This window comes from Rhinoraja longicauda, chromosome 13 (genome assembly GCF_053455715.1).
Source record: "Rhinoraja longicauda isolate Sanriku21f chromosome 13, sRhiLon1.1, whole genome shotgun sequence".
NCBI lineage: Eukaryota > Metazoa > Chordata > Chondrichthyes > Rajiformes > Arhynchobatidae > Rhinoraja > Rhinoraja longicauda.
This window is the reverse complement of record NC_135965.1, coordinates 42,215,944-42,239,044: the sequence shown is the minus strand read 5'-3', so window position 1 is coordinate 42,239,044 and position 23,101 is coordinate 42,215,944. Positions and strand designations below refer to the sequence as shown.

Below are 23,101 nucleotides of genomic sequence, written 5' to 3'. Positions count from 1 at the left end.
CTGCCTGGAAAGGTCAACCTCTGAATATTAGATTCTGCCAGAGTTCTCTCTTGTACTCAAGCAAAGGGAAACACTTAATCACCCTAGCCTTTTCAAGAAAATATCAACTTAAAATTTGCCATGATGAAAAATCAATAAACCTGTAATTGCTTGGCTTATCATCATGTGGAGGACAAATTGGGAAGTGAAGCTTGGTGTCTACACAGATTTCCTTGCAACACTGACAGTTTCAGGATCACTGATTTGGAAAAGGGAAAGGTCTCCAAGTGATAATTAAATCTTCTCATGCTGATTTTCTGCCAAATTTATTTCCCAAGAGTACATAACCCTGATTCGCTGGTTACAAACCAGGCATAACTAATCAATCCACCACAGATGCACAACCTCCCCCTTTGCAAACATCAATTTAAAAGATAAAAGGAGCCATAAAAATATTAAGTGGAAGTTTTTCCACAATTTTGTTGAGGTTTATTGCAGAAATATGCAATAGACATATTTTTGCTTGAATTTCTTTGTTCATTTTGTAGAGGTTTCCAGACGTCTTGTGCGGCACAATTCATTTGCTTAAAACCTTTCGATAAATGCGCCAAATATATCTGGTTGCCATTTTAATCATTAGAATAAAAGTACTCTCAACAGTAATTCCTTTTAAAGCATAATACTCATTGTATAGAAAGTCGAACTTTTAAAAATCTCGTGTCACGTGGCTGTGGAATTGGGAAATGAGCACATAATTTAATCTGCAAAGACCGTGTTTTTTCATTGTGCCATTAGGGGGTGATACTGAGCAGCAATGGATTTTTGCAATGAGAGAAAACTGATGGGCGATTTGCTTTGGATTGCTCCAGTTCACCTCCTCATAATATATGGTTCACCATTTGTTAGATTTACCTTTCGTTTCTATGCCGAGGAAATTGGGGAGAAAGGAGTAGCAAGAAGAATAAAAATACAATTTCAAAACTGTACCCATTTGTTGTATTTCTTCGAGGGTTCAGACTGCTACAACATACCCACAGAGGAATACAGGATGAAAGTAATTCTAATATTTGTAGTTAGTTGATATACTTCAACTAATTCTTTCATAGTAAATGACAGACAGCTGATAACTTACAATATGGTTGATGATGGTCAAGTGCTACATTCAGTATTCCATAAGGGTACGGAATTTGCATGCTAATTTATTCAGATGCAGATAACTCAAAATCAGCCACTATACTTGAACTCCAGGCAGATTGAGACTCAATCTAAATTGTAGGTCTCTGTCCCAAAGGGCTCGGAGCTGGGGGGCTTCTGGTCATTAACCAATGCTTGACCATCACTTGTAAATGCTACATGACTAAAAACATTGCATTATTTACAAACGTGGGTGTCTTTCACTGCTGCGTAGAAGTAGGACCTGTCAAAAGAATAAATTGTGCAGAAACATGTCTGTGGAAGCATAATCCTTAACAGTGGTTGCATTTACCATGCTTGTACTGTTAATTTTACTTTCAACTTGTTTTTTAAATTTTTATTTTTCCAACCCAGTGCCCAAGTGAAGGAGAAGGAAATATACTGAGTGACAGTATAAGCAGATCAGACAATCGTGGTATCGCCAAGCCACCAGCTCCTACAATCATCAGCAATATAAACTGATGATAGTATAAGTCGACAGGTACAAGGACAAAGGGTTTAAAAGCAAATTTGACACCCTTTTCAATAATAAACGGGGCATTAATCAGCATGAGGTCTCCACACTAGAATAGAACACTGAAATCTGCACTACAGCCATTAGTAGATAGCGCACTCACTTGCAGTATCACTCTCAAGGTCGAATGACATTCTTAGAATGCAAGACCTTATTAGGTACTTGTAGCTGCTAGTTAACTAATTGGAATATTTAATATTCATACACATATATTTATAAGTATAAAACAAAAGCAATTTTACAGTTTTCTATAATTGCCATGAAATTATCCAATTTTTAAAAAGTCTAAAAAAATTGCCAGGGACACTGAAAATTCAAAGGCACAGCAAAATAATAAAGCTCAGAAATGCATTTAAAAAGGACCTGACCATGTTGACACATGTCAGTTACTTTATACAATGAATTATTTTTTTAAGGACGTTTACTTATTATAGAAGCATACACGTGCAGGCAACTAGTGTAAATTGTTGCCAGTAAGAACTTCCCACATGTTTTTAAGGCAGCACGATATTGTTAAATTGCATGTGTGTAGAAATGTTTTTCCTCGGCAGGTCAAATGTCACACCTTCCGCGGCAATGGCTTCTTTTGAGACTGGCACTTGCTGCATCTGATTAGAATTAGATTAGTTTATAGCCATGTGCACCAGATTAGTTAATTGCCATGAGAAATTAAATTCCTTGGTTGCATGAAGCTCATGGAGAAAACGGCATGGAGAAACAGAAAAATGTGGTAATAGAGATATGACAATAAATATGATGAATGCAGAACAGCAGAACGGTGCAAAATTGTAAAGCAATCCAAAGTGCAAAAACGTACTATAAGTAAGTATTCCAAATATTTATTATAAATTCAAAATATTTCAAAACGGGCCTTAACGATGTACTAATGTAGCAGTAATGCAGAATCAAATATTATTTAAAATCGATTAGTACTATAAAACCCCCAAAAAAACACAGAACCCCGTTATTTGGCCTCGCTGTCCTCATTTGCTGTAATGCATGACAGCTTATTAGGAAAAATATATATTTAGTTTAACCACCTAAATATTATGGGACTCCAGGCACTTTCTACTTTGCAGATCTATTGTACATACTAATGATTTTCCAAAAGAATATACATAACTTGTAAAATGCATGCAACTTCAATCAGAATGAGCTTGAGTTATTTTATAACTCCATAAAAAAGCATGCCAGTTACACTCACGTTGACTCTACGTTTTAACTTGCTTTTTATCAACAGTTCTCGAAATTTTCATGCGTCCTTCAGCTGGCAGTGAGGACTGTGGTAATTAAAAGATTTAAAGCAGCACAAACCCCTAGCCTCTAATCTAATGCCTGGGTCAGTCGCTTGTAGATTCTAATCTGTCCTCTATTTGTATTCATGACAGGATGGTTCTGAATATTTAACAGCAAACCAGCAGGAGTGTATTTTGTAGGGCTTAGAGGTCAAATAATTTGATTTTCAAGCAGATTATAGTTAACACTTTGTCCAGACATTCATTTGTTTGTTGCACAGATAGATCGACAACAGTTAAGTTAGAAGCATTGCAGCACCAATGTACTACATTTTCAACAGCAAAGACAGAAGAAAATAGGTAAATCATAAATTATTTTTTAATCAACTTAATATTCTGGAACAAAAATGTTCCTAGTTTAAAGTCCTTTGGTATTTAAATTACACTATGCTGCTTTAGAGGAAGAATGGTATTTATAGTCAGCCAAGAAACAAAAACCATTTGAAGTCTACTGAGGCTAAAACCATTCTAAGATTCTGAAGAAGGTTAGATTCTCAGATGGAGACATTCTCCCGGTTCTCAGGTAATAGATCCTACGTGGAAAGTTGGATTGGATCTCTACTGTCCATCAGAAATAGGTGGTCTGCATCCACTGGGATTTCAATATTGAGCTGCAGATCAAAAGCTCCAGGAACATTTTTTTGTTAAAATGCTTTTTAATTCCCTGTATTGTTGGGTCTAAGTATTGTCGACAATTTACTAGATGGTTCATCTGTTTTTAATGGTTTCTATTTTGAGTTGTCATAACTCATGTTTAGTTCTGACAGTCCAACAAGTTCTTCCTTCCCAATCAATTGAACAACTCATTCCATCTCCTTGTGTATTTTTTACTTCCCTCTCAAATCTGACAATGTTATTTCTTGCATGCAGTATCCAATGCTTTTTTTAAGAGACATTTTCTAGCACAATTCATAAACATAGGTGTCACAATGGCAAAAACGAAATAATGCCGTTTATGTTTTAAGAGTTGCCAGAATGCCATCCGAGTCCAAAAAAAGCACTGTTAATATCTGCAATTTATGGACTAGAATTGATATTGCTATTTTCATTTTCCAAAAGATAATGCTGCTTTTCTGGAGGTTTAAGCACACTATGCACATTAGGTCTTTATATTTGTAAATTATTTTTGGATTTGTGATTGCTTTGCAATTCTCTCTTGCTTTGGGTTGGCCTTTTTAAAATTCTAATTCAGCCTTCGGTGTCTCTGTTTAACATGTCCTTCCTCCTGCGGGCGGCCAGATCCCAAGTGTGTTCTGTGTCACCACGATTCCATGAGACGCAAGGCCAGCCATATTTTCATCTGCAGCGCAATCAGCCACAAGGAAACACCTGCACGGAATGAGTGGCCGATCAGCTGAAACCAAGGAAGGACAGAGTCTCAAATGCCTGCTAGACATTCAGGGTGGTGGGGGGGCTGGAACATGGGTTGCACAGACAAGTTCCAGATGGCTGTGAATTCTTTTGAAACACGACTCGCTAAAAGTTTTCTCAGAACAAATAACCAAGGGTCGTTGGTATATCCATAAATTACCAATATAAATCACCAGACAGACCAATATTGTACACGTTAGTTTCGAGATAAATATTGGCTTAAATAGAGATGGAACTCTGCTTATTAATTATTAGCTCAGGGTCCTTCAGATCCATCGAAGGGCAAAGAGAATGCTAACTTTCTCTTGCAAGAAAGAACTCCAGATGCTGGTTTAAACCGAAGATAGGCAAAGAGAATGTTACTCAGCGGGACAGGCAGCATCTCTGGATAGAAGGAATGGGTGGCATTTCGGGTCAAGACCCTTCATCAGTGAGTCAGGGGAAAGCGAGAGATACAGAGATAGCAGTGAGAGAGGATGTTGCAGAACTCTTGTGGGAGAGAGGAGGTGAACTTCTTCAAAGTAAACATACCTTGAGGAGATTTTGCAGTGGAATTCTTTCTCTCATCTGTGTGGCCAACCCTATTCACTATATCTAACAAACCAATGCCAGAGAAACTCATGCCAAGAATTTCCATTAAATTGTGAGTTATCATGGATGTGGGATGTGCAAAACAGAAAGTCATTGGGGAAAAATTAGGGGAAGATTATTTCAAATTAAATAAAAAACAGAAAATGCAGATCTAATATTTAGATTACCAACCTGTAACTTTCTCCATAGCTGTTGCCTAACAAGCTGAGTATCATCACAATTTTGTTTTTATATCAGATTTCTATGATCTGCAGCATTTTTGCAATTTGGACCTCAACTTCAATCTTTATAAAAAAGAAGACACCTTTTAAACTTACCTGGTTCACTGGGAAATTTATTACAAAGCTGTAATATCTATTTAAAAAATGCATTAAAACTGTATTCAGGTATTAGTGCGAACGATAGGCAACAGTCTGGAAACTTTGCTAATCTGGCATGACTAAAGTCCTGGCCATGCTAGATTATAGGAATTTTAATGTATTCTATTTTCACTGATGTAAGTTTAATTTCAAATACTGGTCAGCCTAGTGGTGAGCTCCACAGTCCTCCTTCAAACGCTGCCTTCAGATCACTGACACACACACACACACACACACACACACACACCTTTCATGTCTCTGAAAGATGGCTAGAATTGTCATGGAGTTTCGTCATTCTAAACTGTAGGGTTGAAAGGAGGACACAGTCAATGATCATCTCAGGCTACCTCTTTACCGATGAGGATTTTGAGAAGGAAATTGAGACTGGTATGTCAAGATGTATTGAACAGATTGCGAAATACTTTCAAGACATCTATTTTCAAACAAATGTCAGTCTTTTCATTGGAAGTGAAATGATTCGATATTGAGAAGATGTCAGAAATATTTCCAAATCAAATTGATTTTGACAGAGCACTATGAAGATGTTGCATCTTACAGCAAACATTGAGAAATAGTTTCAATGGTGCAAAAAAGATTGATTAATAATGGGCGAAAGCTTTCAAACAAAGGTAAGTGAAAAGTCGCACTTTTAAACAAAAAAAAACAAAATGGCGGAGTAACTCAGCAGGTCTCACAGCTTCCCTGGAGCTCATGTATAGATGATGTTTCGAGTCAGAAACATCACCTATCCATGTTCTTCAGTGGTGTTACCTGACCCGCAAAGTTACTCCAGCACTTTGTGTCTTTTTTTGTAAACTAGTATTTGTAGTTCCATGTTTCCAAACATTTCAAGTCATGTCTTTCACCCTTTCAATTCAAGTCCCAAAATCAAAGCTTGACAAGTTTTCAGACTAATAACCGCTTTTAAGAAAACTGGTTCTGTTTTAACAGATGTCCACAACTTGATTTTGTCCATTTGTCCGAAAATATACAAATATCATTCAATATGATATCTATCCCTCCACTGTATTGAAATACATGGCATCGAACGTATATCAAACTGCTGAGAAAGATCCACCAAAAGTGGAGAGAGAGAGAGTGGTGGAAACTAGCTCTGTCATTCATACAAACTAACGTTATGTACTTATATCCAAGTTTTGTATTTAGTTTAGTTTATTATTGTCACGTGCACCGAGGTACAGTGAACCTTTTATTGTTGCGTGCTATCCTGTCAAACAAAAAACTATACATGATTACAATCAAGCCGTCTACAGTGTACAGATAATGGATAAAAGGTGCAGTATTTAGCGTAAGATAAAGCCCGATAAAGTCCGATTAAAGATAGTTCAAAGGTGTCCAATGAAGTGGATGGGAGGTGAGGACCGCACTCTAGCTGGTGAGAGCAAGGTTCAGTAATATATAATGGCAGCACATTTGTATGTAGGGGTGCTCATAGCAAGGGGCAGTCTGCATTACCTAATCTCATTCTTTCCAGAAAAATGTAACACTTCACATTTCTCACCATTACATTTCACCTGCCATCGGGCCACTCATTCCACTCTCTAACAATATTTTCGTTTCAGGACATTTTTACTGTCTTCTTTACAGTTTATCAGACTGCAATTTTGGAAATTGTGTCATGCAGTTACAAGGTCCAGGTTAATTATCTATATTAAAAAAGACATTGTTTATGGAATTGATCTATAGTGAACTCCTCTGTGCACGTTCTTCCTATTTGTTAAACAAGTAAGTGTTTTCATAGCTGCTGCCATAATCCTTTATATTCTACGCATTTTGATCCTGAAGACAGGCCAATTATGTGATATTTTACCAAAGACCTATCGAAAGCCTATTTATTGCACATCAACGACATTTTCTTCAATCTAGATAGATCTGTTCACTTTGATGATGCAAGCTTGCTGAGCAGCAAGTTGCCTACATTTACCATTTAACTATGTATTTAAAAAATCACACTTAATCTGTGCAGTGCACACAATGAGAACTTCCCAAGATATGGTTGATGTAGATTAATTGGGCTTGCCAAAGGAATCTGGCCAAATTCTTAGTGGGAGGACCTTATTCACTAGCAGGTTTTAACCAGGAAGCCTACAATGCAACTGGCATCATATACAGAGTTCAGAACAATCCCTGTTCCCAAAGTTGCTGAGAAAATCTTTGCATGCCCCCTGCTTTACAGGCCAGGGGTTTTGGAAAGTTCTAAAACTGAAATAAAACTATTATGTTTTTAAATACTTAGATCTATTAATGTGAAGGAAATCAAAATGAATTAATACCCAATCCCTCACAACCGTTTATTCCTTTGAAATCAATAGAGAATGGCACCTTCCACCAGTTCCAATGGATTTTCCGCTGCAAGTAATGAAATTTCAAACTACTCGAAGTTCAGTGTCGGAATGTAATAAGCAAGGACTGGTGAATAGCTGTGAATAGCTGTCAGTAGGTATGAAATGCCATTGTGTGCACATGCATGCAATGAAATATGGAACATATGACATTTATGCAGGAACTGTCAATTGTTCCGTGCAAATCAGTCAACATTTCTCTGCAAAAATATGGCCCATTATTTGCAAATAATCTGGAACTGGAGTTAAATAATTGCCACTGCAATTAAGCACATCATTGGAGCTCAGTTCCTTTTCGGGTCCAGACAAAGCTTGAGACCAACTCTCAGGCAGTACATAAAGCCAACTCTTGCAACTTGTCAGGGAGACCAGGCACTTGCTGTGCACGTTACATGATTTAAAATGAGAAGGAATATGAAATATGTATTTTGTTCAAACAAATAGTTTAAGGCTGCATTCTCAAATTTCAGCAAATTATATTTTCTTGGAACCTAGCAACATCTGCAAATTCCATATATTTTATAAGCTTTAAAAAAATCCATATCTGAAGTGCCGCTGGATCCATTTCAGGCAAATCATTCTCTTCTAGATAGACTCTAAAAGCAAGCAGGCAGCACACAGATATCCACAATGATTCTGGCAGTGGAGCAGTTGTTCATCCAAAAAAACATTTTCAACAAAGACAATTTGTGAGAAACTAAGTTTAAGGAAACACACATCATAAACATGTCTTTCATGTACTGTGTCTTATGACAAATATTTTTCAAAGTAAATGCATTACGTTGGGGATCTGTGCTTGCATGTCAGTTGTTTCTGATATATATCAATGACTTGGACATAAATGTAGATGGGTTAGTTGATAAGTTTGCAGACAACACGAGAATTGGTGGATTTGTGGACAGTGAGGAATGCTGTCAAGGCTCACAATGGGATTAAGATCAGTTAATGACATGGGCGGAGAAATGGCAAATTGAGTTTAATCCAATCAAGTGCAGTGTTTCACTTTGGGAGGTCAATTGTAAGGGAAAAGTATTGAGTTTATGGCAAGACTCTTAACAGCATTAAGGTACAGATGGACCTTAGGATGTAGTGCATAGTCCCTCAAAGTGGAAAGACAGGTAGATAAAGTGATAGATAAGGTGTATGGTATGGTTGCCTTCATTGGTTAACGCATTAAGTATAAGTATCAGGAAATTTAAAGGAGATGTGTAAGGAAAGCATTTATTTTTATGCAGAGAATGATAGGTGCATGGAACGTGCTGCAAGATAGAAGCAGTTATGATAGTGGCTTTTAGATAGGCATATTTATATGTAGTGACATGGATCGCGTACAGGCAGGTTCGGCAAAACAATTGTGGGATGAAGGGCCTATTCCTATGCTGTACTGTTCTATGCTAAATATTTCAGAGAATGCAACACAAAACTTAGTTTGTGACCATTTCATAACCTTAATATCTGCACATACAAAACAGGCTATTCAACTTTAAATAGTAGAGTACTTTGTTAATACAAATCACCTGCCTCTCTGTATTTTTGACATTTGATAAATGAGTAGCCATGTATCTCCCCTAATTTAAAGTCAACGTAATCTTTAGAAAGGTGGGAAATAGCATTCCATAAAATTCATTGTAAAAATGTGAATGCTATTTTGTTAAAATTAATTTCTGTTACCTTGCTCCTTCATCTTTTTGGCATCTTCCTCTTTTCTTTCCCTAGCTTTTAAGACTTCATCGGCTTTTGCTGAAATGAAAAAACATTAATGATTAAGAAAATCTTAAAATGTATTCATTTTCAAATTCTTGAAAATTAAGGATTATAAAATAAACATTTTATGTTTTGACCAATTATTAAAATTAAATTTTAATCATATAAACCAAATCTATTCAGCCACAGAGATGGTCAAATTATTTAATTTCCCAAATAAAAATGTTAAGTTTCTTCTGGTACTTCTATGGCAAATCAATTCAAATCTCAGAACTAGTTTCCAGCAATCGCTCAGGATTAAGGATGACTCGCTTCTATCCCAGTTCTGTGGTTCCTGAAGGGATTGAAGAGGCTAATATGAGATTCTCAGAGGCTCCGACAGATGGGGCAGAGATGCCTGGTGGGTCCATCTGTGATATGGTTTATCAGATGGTGTGACCTTTTTGCTGTTTAAATTGGGCTTCTATGTGCTACCAATGTATGGACTCAATATTCTTGGTGCTGTCCAAAAATGTTATTTTTTTCATTTTGAGTGCTCATGGACCTAAGAATCAATGGAAATGTTGCATTTTCCCAAGGAGGGTTTGTGAACTTTCATGAATCTTTAGTCTCTGTTCACGAGACAAATTCTTGAGAGCTCAATTTTGGGTTTCTGATATCAGGTATATAAACAACATAGTCTGCCAAAAAGAGCCGAATAATGTAATTAGGGCTTCAATGCTGGTGGGCCTGACCTGGGAAAGGTTAGTTTAGCCAATGGATTTGAAGGATTTTGTGCAGACGGCTGTGGTGCTATCTCTTCAATGCCTCTGAGTGCCCACTGTAGGTAATGCAGTACAGTGATGAGCCAGATGTGAAATGCATTTGGTCTTTTAGGTCCGCACATTCTGTGGTTGTGGATGGACTTCACAATATTTTGTTCTTCAGTGCTGCACCATAATAAAGCATGCATATACTCCAATTTCTTGATTGTATACATTGGATATGCAAGCAAAGAATTTCACTGTGCCTAGTCACATGTGAAAATAACGTATTCCATTCCATAAAGTATTCAATTCTATTTTTGCACTATATCATTAAAGTTAATTAAACATAATACTTCTTGATTTCCATTATGCTGTCTGCGAGAATTCTTTAATGCAAATGGCAGCTCAACCAATGGAGAGGGGGAAATTCTCAATAGATTTTTGAGCGTTCTTCTCCTCATAAAGAGCACCACTGCCTCTCCACTGCCTGCAAATTCTGTGACTTAATTGTATTCTAGTTTCGCTGGGTGTGCCTGCCTTTGGTTATGCCAGTCACACATCCTTTTCACTAATATATTCAAGTATCCTAATGTGCTTCACATTGACTGAAATTATCTCTTTGACATTATCTGTTCAACTGTTTAATTTTGCTTTCTTCTTTGGCACTATTAAATGCCTGCTTTGAATTCTGAAACCAAGGGAAATCTGCAATCCCCCACCACCATACACACAATGTCGCTGCTAAAGATTCAACACTGAAACATTGAAGCCATCTACATCCAACACACTAGCTATCTGCAGAAACTTATTATTAAGGACTAAGTTTGTTTTTCAATTTGATGACATAAACAGATAAATAGAATCTCTCATAGTTTGAAGTAACAATGTGGACTAACACATTCAGGACAGACTAATGCATACAATTATACATTCATTTGTATTTCATTGGTACGGTCACATTCATTTAAATAGCTAAAGGTGCCACATCCATGAGGAAGTTTGACTGGCTGGTCAACTGGCCAAACCCTATGTGGGTAGGTGAAGCAGATGGGTGAAGCCTGAAGGCATAAATCGAACTGCAACTCGCACAAGTCTACAGGGTTTAACATAAAGAAGTCACAGATATCTTTTTTCCTAAGGTTAGAGTCCGTCAGCTCAGAAAAAAGGTGTTCAGCGAAACGATCGCTGAGCCTGCGCTTGGTCTCGCCGATGTACAGAAGTTGACACCTGGAAGAGCGGGTACAGTAGATTAGGTTGGAGGAGGTACAAGTGAACCACTGCCTCACCTGAAAAGACTGTCGGGGTTCTTGGATGGAATCGAGGGGGGAGGTGAAGGGACAGGTGTTGCATCTCCTGCGGTTGCAGGGGAAAGTACCTGGGGAGGGGATGGTTTGGGTGGGAAGGGCCGAGTTGACCTCCAACCTCATCTACTGTATCCGCTGTTCCAGGTGTCGACTTCTGTCCATCGGCAAGACCAAGCACAAGCTCGGCGATCGTTTTGCTGAACACCTCCACTCAGTCCACCTTAACCTACCTGATCTCCCGGTTGCTCAGCACTTTAATTCCCCCTCGCATTCCCAATCTGACCTTTCTGTCCTCCATTGTGAGAGTGAGGCCCAGCACAAATTAGAGGAACAGCACCTCATATTTCACTTGGGTAGCTTACACCCCAGCGGTATGAACATTAACGTCTATAACTTTAAATAGCCCCTGTCTTTCCTCTCTCTCCATCCCCTCCCCCTCCCCAGTTCTCCCACCAGTCTTACTGTCTCCGACTACAATCTAGCTCTGTCCCGCCCACTCTCCTGCCATCAGTCTGAAGAAAGGTCTCGGCCCGAAACGTCACCCATTCCTTCTCTCCAGAGATGCTGCCTGTCCGCTGAGTTACTCCAGCATTTTGTGTCTACATTCGATTTAAACCAGCATCTGCAGTTTTTTCCTATACCTAAATATTTATACTTTACAGATCTTAATCTTACAGGAGGAAGTATGGATCGATGTACAATTCTGTAAAATTAACCAGTCTGTTCTTCTCTCACAAAATAAGGCAAAGAATTGTCTTATAATTCCCCTTAATTGATTAGTTTGAAAACCATTCAAAATTATAAAATGTAGGAAACTCAAACAGCAGGACACATGGCGTTTCATGGAGCCTGCTGTAGGTTGTAGTTTTGTACATATGTTAACTCCACATTGGAAAGGACATGGAGTTCACAAATTAGCAGGTTGAATTTTAGAGAATATCGAGGGCAAACTTTTCAAGAGAGAGTTAGATTTAGCTCTTCGGGCTAAGGGAATCAAGGGATGTGGGGAGAAAGCAGAAACGGGGTACTGATTTTAGATGATGAGCCATGATCATATTGAATGGCGGCGCTGGCTCGAAGGGCCAAATGGCCTACTCCTGCAGCTATTTTTCTATGTTTTTATGTTTCTAACTCAAAATTTATAACGGTTCTGGTAAAATTTATCCGCCTGAAATGATAATCATGTTCAGAGTCATAGAATCATGCAGCGAGGAAACAGGCCCAACATGGCCACACCAACCAACTACACTAGTTCCACCTGCTTGTGCCCATATCCTTCCAAACCTCTCCTGTTTCTCTCTCCTCAGATGCTGCTTGATGTGCTGAATATTTTCAGTATTTTCTCATTTTTGTATTGGATTTCTGGCATCTGCAGCCTTTACTTTAAATTCCCAATGATCAGTCTTCCTTGTATAAAACTATTAAGATGGTTTTTGTTATTGTCCCATAGTCTTCCCGCAGCAAAATCTTGAAAGATTTGTGCTCAATTCGAAGAATCCACAGGAGAAACCTGGAGGGTTGGCACCGAAAAAGATCTCAGTAATAACTGCTGACAACATTATTTATGCTGGTCCAACTAATAAAGAGTGTTACACAATGATGATAACACTCTTGAAATGTGAAAGAAACAATACTTGAAGGTTGAATAATGTACTGTAATAGCAATAATAAATTTAAGACCAGAGTAAACTTTAATATTAAATAAAGGAGGAAGCCTCTTTCCCAAACTAATTTTCTTACATATTTTCCACAGATATGCATTTGGTTATATTTACTTTTATCACACAATCCATGGCACAGTTTTGAAAACTGTTTTAAAATAATACAACACAGATATTAGAATAAGATTAGCATACACTTCCAAGAAACTTGAGGTTATCAATAAACATTGCAAATTAATTAAGTTTCTGTTCCAGCATATCATTTGTTTCAATAGATAAATGTCTCCAGGAAACCATTTCCCTTTATTGCGAAACCGTTGGTGAGTGAACTATGTGCAAAGAAATCTCGAGAAATAATCTTTCATAATAATTGCTAACTTACAGCCAAGTATTTGTTATGATAACTAAATAAAAATTTGCGCATATCATTGATGATTTTTGCCACACTAAGTTTTGTTATTTGAATCACTATAAAAAAAATAATTTGCTTTTCAATTACTACAAAAGTGTTTGATATAAATTATTTTATCCACAATGTGTGTAAAATATCACTTGGAAAATCCAAATTTACTGACATTGATACTTTTGTTATAGACAAATAAAACTTAATTTTATTGTAAGCTTAGTACTAGACATGAATTGTTAATGCAGTTTAAATCCAAGTCCCCAACCTTTCTCACAATTCAAATATATTAAATTAGTTTAACGAAACAATCATTTAGAATGGTAAAGACCTCTACTTCATATACACTTCATTCTGACTGTCAGAAAACGAAGACAATAGAACTTCCATTTAAATTCAATTTGGGCTATAAGTGTAATTGTAAATATACCCCCTTGAGTCATGTAAAACCTTTGGCTAATGTTTCATTCAAATTATCCTGCTGCAAAACACATTCAGCACTTCACAAGAATCTTCAAAATGTATTAGCAGTACTCATTAGACTGAAATTTAATAACACAAACATCACGTGGATTTCAAGATTCCCCCATTAACAGCAAAAGATTGATGGCTCTTGCACTCCAGAGAAACCAACTGGGCACAATTTAGATTCAAGCAACTAATGTGCATGAGTTTGATTTATCTGTGGTACTTCTCAAGTTTTGTCTTTATAGTGGTCTTTTATTGTTCTTCAGGATGATCAATTTATCAGAATTCTGAGATGGTGGTGGGGAGCAGGGGGTCTAGAAATGTTATTGTCGAGAAGTTTGTCACATACTTTGCACTCCACATTTAACATATGTTTTGCTTCAGTATTAATTCATATTGCTCTAAAAAATGACTGTGCATCATTTACACATCCAGTGGTGATGGGTGAATGGGGATATTACGACAATGCTCAAGTTACGAGATTACTCAACTTTGGAAGCAGCGCTTTCTAATCTTCAGGTGAGGGTAACCTTTATATATCATGAACAAATTAGGCAATTTGTATATTTTCAAGAGACAAGAGCGTTTAATTGTCAAATGCTGGGTTGGAACCACAAAATTCTTATGTGCAGCAGCTTTACAGGCATATTAACTCAACAACACAACAATGAAATAATAATACAATATATGATCATTTTATACCATGTGACCTAGGATACTAGGTGGAAACAAATACAGTAGCAACATTAAAAGAAAAAATTGTTTAAATATTTTAATGGAACAAAAATTACAGGGTAATGGTAACTGGGCTGTGTGGTTGGAAAATAAGTCAACCTAAAATTGTCTCCTACTATGATTATACTGGATAAGAAGAAATATGTTACACTATTTGATGCTATGGTGTACAACTTGCTGGTTGGAATAGCACTTTTATGCGGAAACTCCTAATTTTCATTTCCAAGTACATAAGACTTCTGGATTGGCTCAGTTTTAATTTAACAACAACTCTATGTTGATTCTGTGAGGTTAGTGTTCAAATGACAGTATTTTCAATATGGATTTTTTGATAATAATGATATCTTAAAAAAAACACGATGGAATGAGGAATTTAGCTGCTGGACCAGTCTACTCCGAAGAACGGAGTACCAAGCTGAAGAATACTCTCAAAATTGTCAGTTACCTTGCGAATCTTCAGGTGAAGAAGTGTTTGATAATGTTGGAGGTCAACTTCAGGAAACCAGTAACAATCTTAAGTCAGTGTTTGCTTGTCATTATTTTTTTACCATGCCAAAGCATTCACATTACAAATGATTATTCTCATTTATTGAATACATTTGTTTAATCTTTTATACAATACAATACAATACAATACAATATATCTTTATTGTCATTGTACCCAGGGGTACAACGAGATTGGGAATGCGCCTCCCATACGATGCAATAATTTAGGTAATTTAGACAGCAGCAACCCAACAAAACGAAACAGTTGTAACAGTTTTGGACAGGGTAAAGTGCAAGTTGATCTATGCGTTGTGGCCATCCGGCTCAGCAGGACCGGTTCATAGCAGCTATGGCCCTGGGGATGAAGCTGTTCCTGAGTCTGGAGGTGCGGGCATAGAAGGCCTTGTATCGTCTGCCCGATGGAAGGAGTTCGAACAGACTGTTGCAGGGGTGTGAAGAGTCTTTGTGGATGCTGGTGGCTTTTCTGAGGCATCGTGTGTTGTAGATGCCCTCCAAGTCTGGTAGCTGTGTTCCGATGGCCCTCTGAGCTCTATGGACTACCCGCTGTAGAGCTTTCCTTTCTGCCTCCGTGCAGCTGAGGTACCACACAGGGATGCCATGCGTTAGGATGCTCTCTATGGTGCAGCAGGAAGTCCAGGATCCAGTCACATAATGACGAGCTGAGGCCTAGCTGGTGGAGTTTGGTGATGAGCTTGGTGGGGATGACCGTGTTTTTCATTTTTGAAGACTGCATGAAAATGTTACGATGGCATAACATTTTGTCTTTCAGTAACCATTGAAACAGTACAATGCAGGGATACTCTTGAAAGCCTGAAGAGACTAGGGCACCAAATTATTAAGCATAAAAAGGTTTTAAACACTCAGATTTTAGTCAATATTTTTCAATTATGAGCCAAAGAAGAAAATATCCACTAATTCTTCAAGTTAAGTCACAACTGCTCGAAGCTGCACTGTGAGTTATTTAGATTGGACTGTGGCTTAACGTTCTGTATAACAGATAGTGACTCCGACAATGCTGCGTTCACTGACTCAATGTAGATACGGCAGCTTGGAATATATGCTTAAATTCTCGAGTGGGCTATAAATTCTTGACTCTTTGATTCAGAGGTCAGAATGTTGACATTTGAGCTTGAATATTGGACAACAAGGTGATCAAGGAAAGAGCAGAGTCAATCCATCAAGAAAATAGCCATGACCTAAGTTGCGTGACTGCAATGCATGTCTTCAAATGCAAGAGCCAGACTAATGCTGTGCCTTTGTTTATAAAGGGCAGCAGGGATAAGCAAGGGGACTACAGATTGGTGAGCTGAACATGCAAAGGCTTTGGAAGGGATTCAAAGAGACAGGGTTTGGTTGCATTTGTAAAGGCAAGGACTGATTAGGGATAGTCAGCATGGCTTTGTGCATGGGAAATAATGTCTCACAAATTTGATTGTCATTTTTTGGTGGATTTACGAGGGCAAGGTGATAGTCTACAAGGACTTTAGCAAGACCACAGATGAGAGCCCGCAAGGTAGAACATATGGGATCCAGGGTGAGCTGTCAAATTGATACATAATTGGCTTGATGGTAGGAGGCAGAGGATGGTAGTGGAGGCCTATGACCAGTGGTACTGTGCAGGAATTGGTGCTGGCTTCTCAGTTTGCCAGGTGGCGCCAGCAAAGGTTGCCTCGCCAACAGTCTGTCTGTCCTTTCCTTCTCTGTGACCGTTTTGTATGTGTTAAATGTTTGTTTTTTTAGTGTTATTTAGCTTGTTTTATGTGGTGGGTGGAGGGGGGGAGTTGGGGGAAACTTTTCCTAATCTCTTACCTCGACGGAGATGCGATTTTTTCTGTACCCTATCTCCGTCCGCACTGCGGCCTAACATCGTGGAGTTGGCGGCCTTTGCTGGAGGCCGACCAGGAGCTCCATCAAGGGAGCCTGCGGACTTACCATCACAGAGTTCACGATCCCTGTCGGGGATCGTCTTTGGTGGTCCAACCGTGGGTGCCGGCGGACGTTATCATTGCGGAGCCCGCGGTCTCTGGTTAGAGACCGACACTGGGGACTTCAAGCCGCAGGAGTTTCGATCGCCCTGATGCGGGAGTTTCGATTGCCCCGACGAGAGAGTTTCGATCCCCCCGACGTGGGAGGTTCGATCGCCCCAACGCGAGAGTTTTGATCGCCCCGATGCGGGAGGTTCGATTGCCCCGACATGGGGGCTTCAACCGCCGGCTGCGGGAGCTTTGATTCCCCTGACGGATGGTTCGACTGCCCTGACCGCGGCAGAATAAAGAGGAAGGAGATTGGACTTCATTGCCTTCCATCACAGTGAGGAATGTGGGGAATCCGCTGTGGTGGATGTTTATGTTAACTTTTATGTAGTTGTGTGTCTTGTTGCTTTTTTTTAGTACGGCTGTATGGCAATTCGAATTTCACTGTACCTTAATTGGTACGTGGGACAATAAACTGACCTTGAAACCTTGAATAATATGGATGAGAATGTTGGTTGCAGATGGCACCAAAAAATGGTGGTATAGTGGACAGTCAAGAAGGTTATCAGAGGTTACGACAGGATATTGATCAACTGGCAGAGTGGGCAAAAGAGTAGCAGGTGAAAGTAAATAAACCAGTGTGAAGCGATACATTTCGGAAATTAAACCAGGGCAGGACATACACAGTAAATGGCAGAGCCCTGGGCAGTGTTGTTGAACAGGGAGACCTCAAGATTCAAGTACATAGTTCACAGAAAGTGGCAACACAGGTAGTCAGGGTGGTGAATAAGGCATAAGGAGGCATGCTTACCTTCATTGGACAGTGCATTTAAAAGTATTGGTATGTCATGTTATAGTTATACAAAATATTGGTTAGGCCACACTTGAAGCTTTGTATCTACTCCTGGACACCATACTACAGGAACGATGTGATTAAGCTAGAAAATGTGCCAAAAAGATTCACAGGATGTTGCCTGGATTGCATGACTTGAATTATTGGGAAAGATCGGGAGAGAATTAATGTCTATTTTCCATAGAGCAAAGGAAGCTGAGAGGTATATCAAATTATTAGAGGCATAGATAGCAAGAGTCTGATCCCATAGGTGGAGTGTTTAAACTTAATGGGCAATGGTTTAAGGTGAGAGGGAGAAGTTTAAAGGGGTAAACTTTTTGGTAAAGTATGGTTAGTATCTGGAATGAGCTGCCGGAAGTAGTGTGGAAGCAGGAACAGTAACAACCTATAAGAGGCATCTGGACACACACCTGAATGAGCAACTGAAAGAGGGATTACTGCATACATGTGATTAGTATCGATAGGCACGATGTTCGGCATAGACGCAGTGGGCTGAAGGGCCTGCTTCTATGCTGTACAACTTTCTTCCCAATAACAAATAAGCAGCACAATTATGCGCAATATAAGTTAATTTTGGACACAAAATAGACAAATCTTCCAGCTGTTAAACTGAAATAGTAATTTTTTTTGGCATCTAAGCCATCAGAGTTCACTTATTGTAGGTTTGTTTTTTGATTATACATTTTTACAGTCATCAATATATGATACACTATTTTTGCCCACAAGACTGAATCTATTAAAGGAAAAGTGCCAGAAAAAAACCTGTAATTAGTTTTAGTTTTGCCTTTTGTTGCAATGTTGTTGAATTCACTTAAATAGAAGTAAACCAACATGAGCAAGCTGCATGCGAATAAGAGGATTATGATGTGACTGAGGATCAGGACAGAAAACGATCAACTGTCCACAGATATCGAGGAGAGGGAAAAAACCTAGACAGACAATTTTGGATGCCTGTGGGCAATCTCAGCCAGCCCATCTTATAATTAGAACTGCTGGTGGACCCGTGATAAATTGACATATTTACTCACCACCAAAACATCAGGTTACTTAAAAATAGTAAATGATGTACTCAAGAAAAACTTATGTCTCTAGAAATTGTGGACGCATTGTTAATCATTTTCCAATGTTCTATATTCAGAATCAGTTCCTGTGGATTGGAGGGTAGCTCATGTTGTTCCACTTTTTAAGAAGGGAGGGAGAGAGAAAACGGGAAATTATAGACAAGTTAGTCTGACATCAGTGGTGGGGAAGATGCTGGAGTCAATTATAAAAGACGAAATTGCGGAGCATTTGGATAGCAGTAACAGGATCGTTCCGAGTCAACATGGATTTACAAAGGGGAAATCATGCTTGACTAATCTTCTGGAATTTTTTGAGGATGTAACTAGGAAAATTGACAAGGGAGAGCCAGTGGATGTGGTGTACCTCGACTTTCAGAAAGCCTTCGACAAGGTCCCACAAAGGAGATTAGTGGGCAAAATTAGAGCACATGGTATTGGGGGTAGGTTACTGACATGGATAGAAAATTGGTTGGCAGACAGAAAGCAAAGAGTGGGGATAAATAGATCCCTTTCCGAATGGCAGGCGGTGACTAGTGGGGTACCGCAAGACTCGGTGCTGGGACCGCAGCTATTTACAATTTACATTAATGACTTGGATGAAGGGATTAAAAGTACCATTAGCAAATTTGCAGATGATACAAAGCTGGGTGGTAGTGTGAACTGTGAGGAAGATGCTATGAGGTTGCAGGGTGACTTGGACAGGTTGTATGAGTGGGCGGATGCATGGCAGATGCAGTTTAATGTGGACAAGTGTGAGGTTATCCACTTTGGTGGTAAGAATAGGAAGAGATTATTGTCTGAATGGTGTCAAGTTAGGAAAAGGGGACGTACAACGAGATCTGGGTATCCTAGTGCATCAGTCACTGAAAGGAGGCATGCAGGTACAGCAGGCAGTGAAGAAAACCAATGGAATGTTGGCCTTCATAACAAGAGGAGTTGAGTATAGGAGCAAAGAGGTCCTTCTCCAGTTGTACGGGGCCCTAGTGAGACCGCACCTGGAGTACTGTGTGCGGTTTTGGTCTCCATATTTGAGGAAGGATATTCTTGCTATTGAGGGCGTGCAGCATAGGTTTACTAGGTTATTTCCCAGAATGGCAGAACTGTCATATGTTGAAAGACTGGAGCAACTAGGCTTGTATACACTGGAATTTAGAAGGATGAGAGGGGATCTTATCGAAACATATAAGATTATTAAGGGGTTGGACACACTAGAGGCAGGAAACATGTTCTCAATGTTGGGGGAGTCCAGAACCAGGGGCCACAGTTTAAGAATAAGGGGTAGGCCATTTAGAACGGAGATGAGGAAAAACGTTTTCAGTCAGAGAGTTGTAAATCTGTGGAATTCTCTGCCTCAGAAGGCAGTAGAGGCCAATTCTCTGAATGCATTCAAGAGAGAACTAGATAGAACTCTTAAGGATGGCGGGGTCAGGGGGTATAGGGAGAAGGCAGGAATGGGGTACTGATTGAGAATGATCAGCCATGATCAAATTGAATGGTGGTGCTGGCTCGAAGAACCGAATGGCCTCCTCCTGCACCTATTGTGTATTGTCTCAAAATCTCAAAATACCTGGACCCAGAAAGTTACTCAAATGTTTTTTGTTGGTAATATTATACTCATGTTTGTGTAGTATGTGCTTTACAACATTTGGGATAAATGTTTTAAAATATTGGGCCCAGATCATGTCACAATGGAACATTCTGCAGTGACAGACATTTTATAGAGACGTTATTGTGAATAATCTAGCTCAAAATGCACTGCATTGTAACATGCTGGATGTGGAAGCTGACTGTTGTGTGGTAAGTACAATGCTTCATCAATGGTGATAGAAACAATAAATAACTTATTTCTCCTATCAATGATATTCAAGGATAGAGGAGGATTGAGGAAAAGCATGGTGTGATTTGGAGTAGGTGCATTAGAGATAAATCAGCTGCAAGAAAGAAAGATTTGGCACAGTAAAGAGATTAAATGAAAAAGTAATAACAATAATTTAATGGGGTAGAGTTTTTATTATTTGGGAAGTGTTTAATAAGCTTATGTTTCTGATCAAGCTCATTTGCTTATCATTGAACATTAATTCTGCCTTAAATCAATGGTACCAGACAACATAGCAAAAGATATAATAATCAATTAAAAAATTATGACTGGAATAGTTTACAGGTGAAAATGGCTTTTTAAAATCATTTTTCACCTGTTAATCAAACTATTTAAGTAATTTAGGATTAAGATAAAGACTATTTGCTAGTTGCAATAATGTCAATATCCTCTATATAATTTAAGATAAATATGTATTCAACAATTTCTGATGCATTTTTTATAGATGCCCTTATCAGTTCTAACTTCATGTGGCAAGTTTTAAGAGTCATTCACATGTAAATGCACAAGCTCCTTATAAGAGGAGGTGAAGGATGAGATGCTGTTTCTTAAAAAAAACAGGTTAGTGGGCGCAATTTAGTTGGTGAGTTTGGGAGATTCACAGGATATCTTTCCTGATATTTTTTTGCCAATTTCAATGTTAATTGCAAACATGTTCGTACTTGCTCAATGAGATCTGGTGCATTGTGAAGTGCATGGATCAAAAACTTCCATCATTCCAAACAATAAACTCAGCTATGAATGTAAAATAAGAAGTTAAATCCAAAATAGAATTCTGGACGCCACTTTTTAAAGAGGGAATTTTAAACTTTGGAGAGGGCACAGAACTGAATGGGGCCAGGAATTAAACATTAAATGTTTGGGTTCCGATTGAAAAGGCCAATTGTTGTTTTTAGCACTATGGAGATGTAATAGATTTAAAATAATGGTGGTTAGATGGTGTAAATGAAGATAAATTGTTTCTAATGTTTTGAGTCAATATTCAAACCACACATTTAAGGCAATTGACAAAAGGACAAGGTGCCTAGAGGGGAAAAAAAAAGAATTTGGACAACAAAAGGTTAGCTTTTGTCATAATTAGCAATATGGTGGAATTAGACTGAATAGTCGCCTTTAAATATAATTTGCTCAATGCACAAAGAAGAAAATATTGCTCAGATGTGGGAAAAGAATCAGAAAGTTAAACTAACTGACTTGCTCCTTCAAAGTGCTGTTGCAGACGCAACAGACATGCTTGTGTGCTGTGTTATTTCAATGAGCTTCCTTCTCAATCATTCTACAAACACAAACTGGGAGAGGAAGGAGTGATTAATCGATGGTCAATTACGTACACCGGACTTTCCCAGTTTTTTTAGTTCATTCAAAATCAGATCAAATTGAGCTGATACTGAACAAAAGGGATGTGGAATTTCAATCCCACGTACAGATTTGGAATTTTGACTGCATTCCTGAACTTCAGGAGTTACCAAGCTCATCTTCAATTTTTATTTGTCTTGAATGGGTTTTTTTCCAGAATTACAACTTTTTTTAAAAATGAGTGCCATTGAAATCAATACTGCAAACAAAGCTAAGTTAAAATAATCTTTAAAATAACAGCTTGAATTTAAAATAAGAGTTTGAATAACAGTTTGTTAAAATAATCTTTAAAATAACAGATATAACACTTCCAAATCTGAAAGTTACACTGTGAAAAGTATATTGCTTATAGGCTTTACTTTATGAAATCCTAATGAATCATTTAACAGAAACATCTAATTAATATTTTTTTTAATTGAGGGCGAATTCATCCAAAATGTTGATGAAAGGTTTATACAGACTGAGCAAAAGATGGGTTGAATGGATCTGTGTAACAGTAAGTTCATTAGAGTTTATCATCAAAATGAGATGGTGATACAAACTCAATAAATCAATGATTTAATAATAGACAATGGGCAACTCTGTCTTCCATGAGTGGCTGAGGAAAGACGTGGAATCACCATAAGGATTAAAATAATTAGGAAGATATCAATAAACGTTCACGTTTTTGTACGGACATTTTCTGTAGATTAGACTTTAAAAATGTTAAGAAAAATATTCTGGATTACAGTTAATTTCAGATTATACAATTAATAGTTCTATTTAAGGTGACAAGAAGCACTGTTACA

General features: G+C 38.3%; 1 protein-coding gene across 1 annotated transcript in view; it reads right to left on the bottom strand.

Annotated features, from left to right (window-relative positions):
• rsrc1 (arginine/serine-rich coiled-coil 1) overlaps positions 1 to 23,101 on the bottom strand; it is a 279,588-nt gene that overhangs the window by 45,778 nt on the left and 210,709 nt on the right. The window contains exon 8 of the mRNA XM_078410060.1: positions 9,338 to 9,406. Coding sequence (XP_078266186.1) covers positions 9,338 to 9,406 — 69 coding nt within the window. The remainder of the gene's footprint in view (positions 1 to 9,337; positions 9,407 to 23,101) is intronic.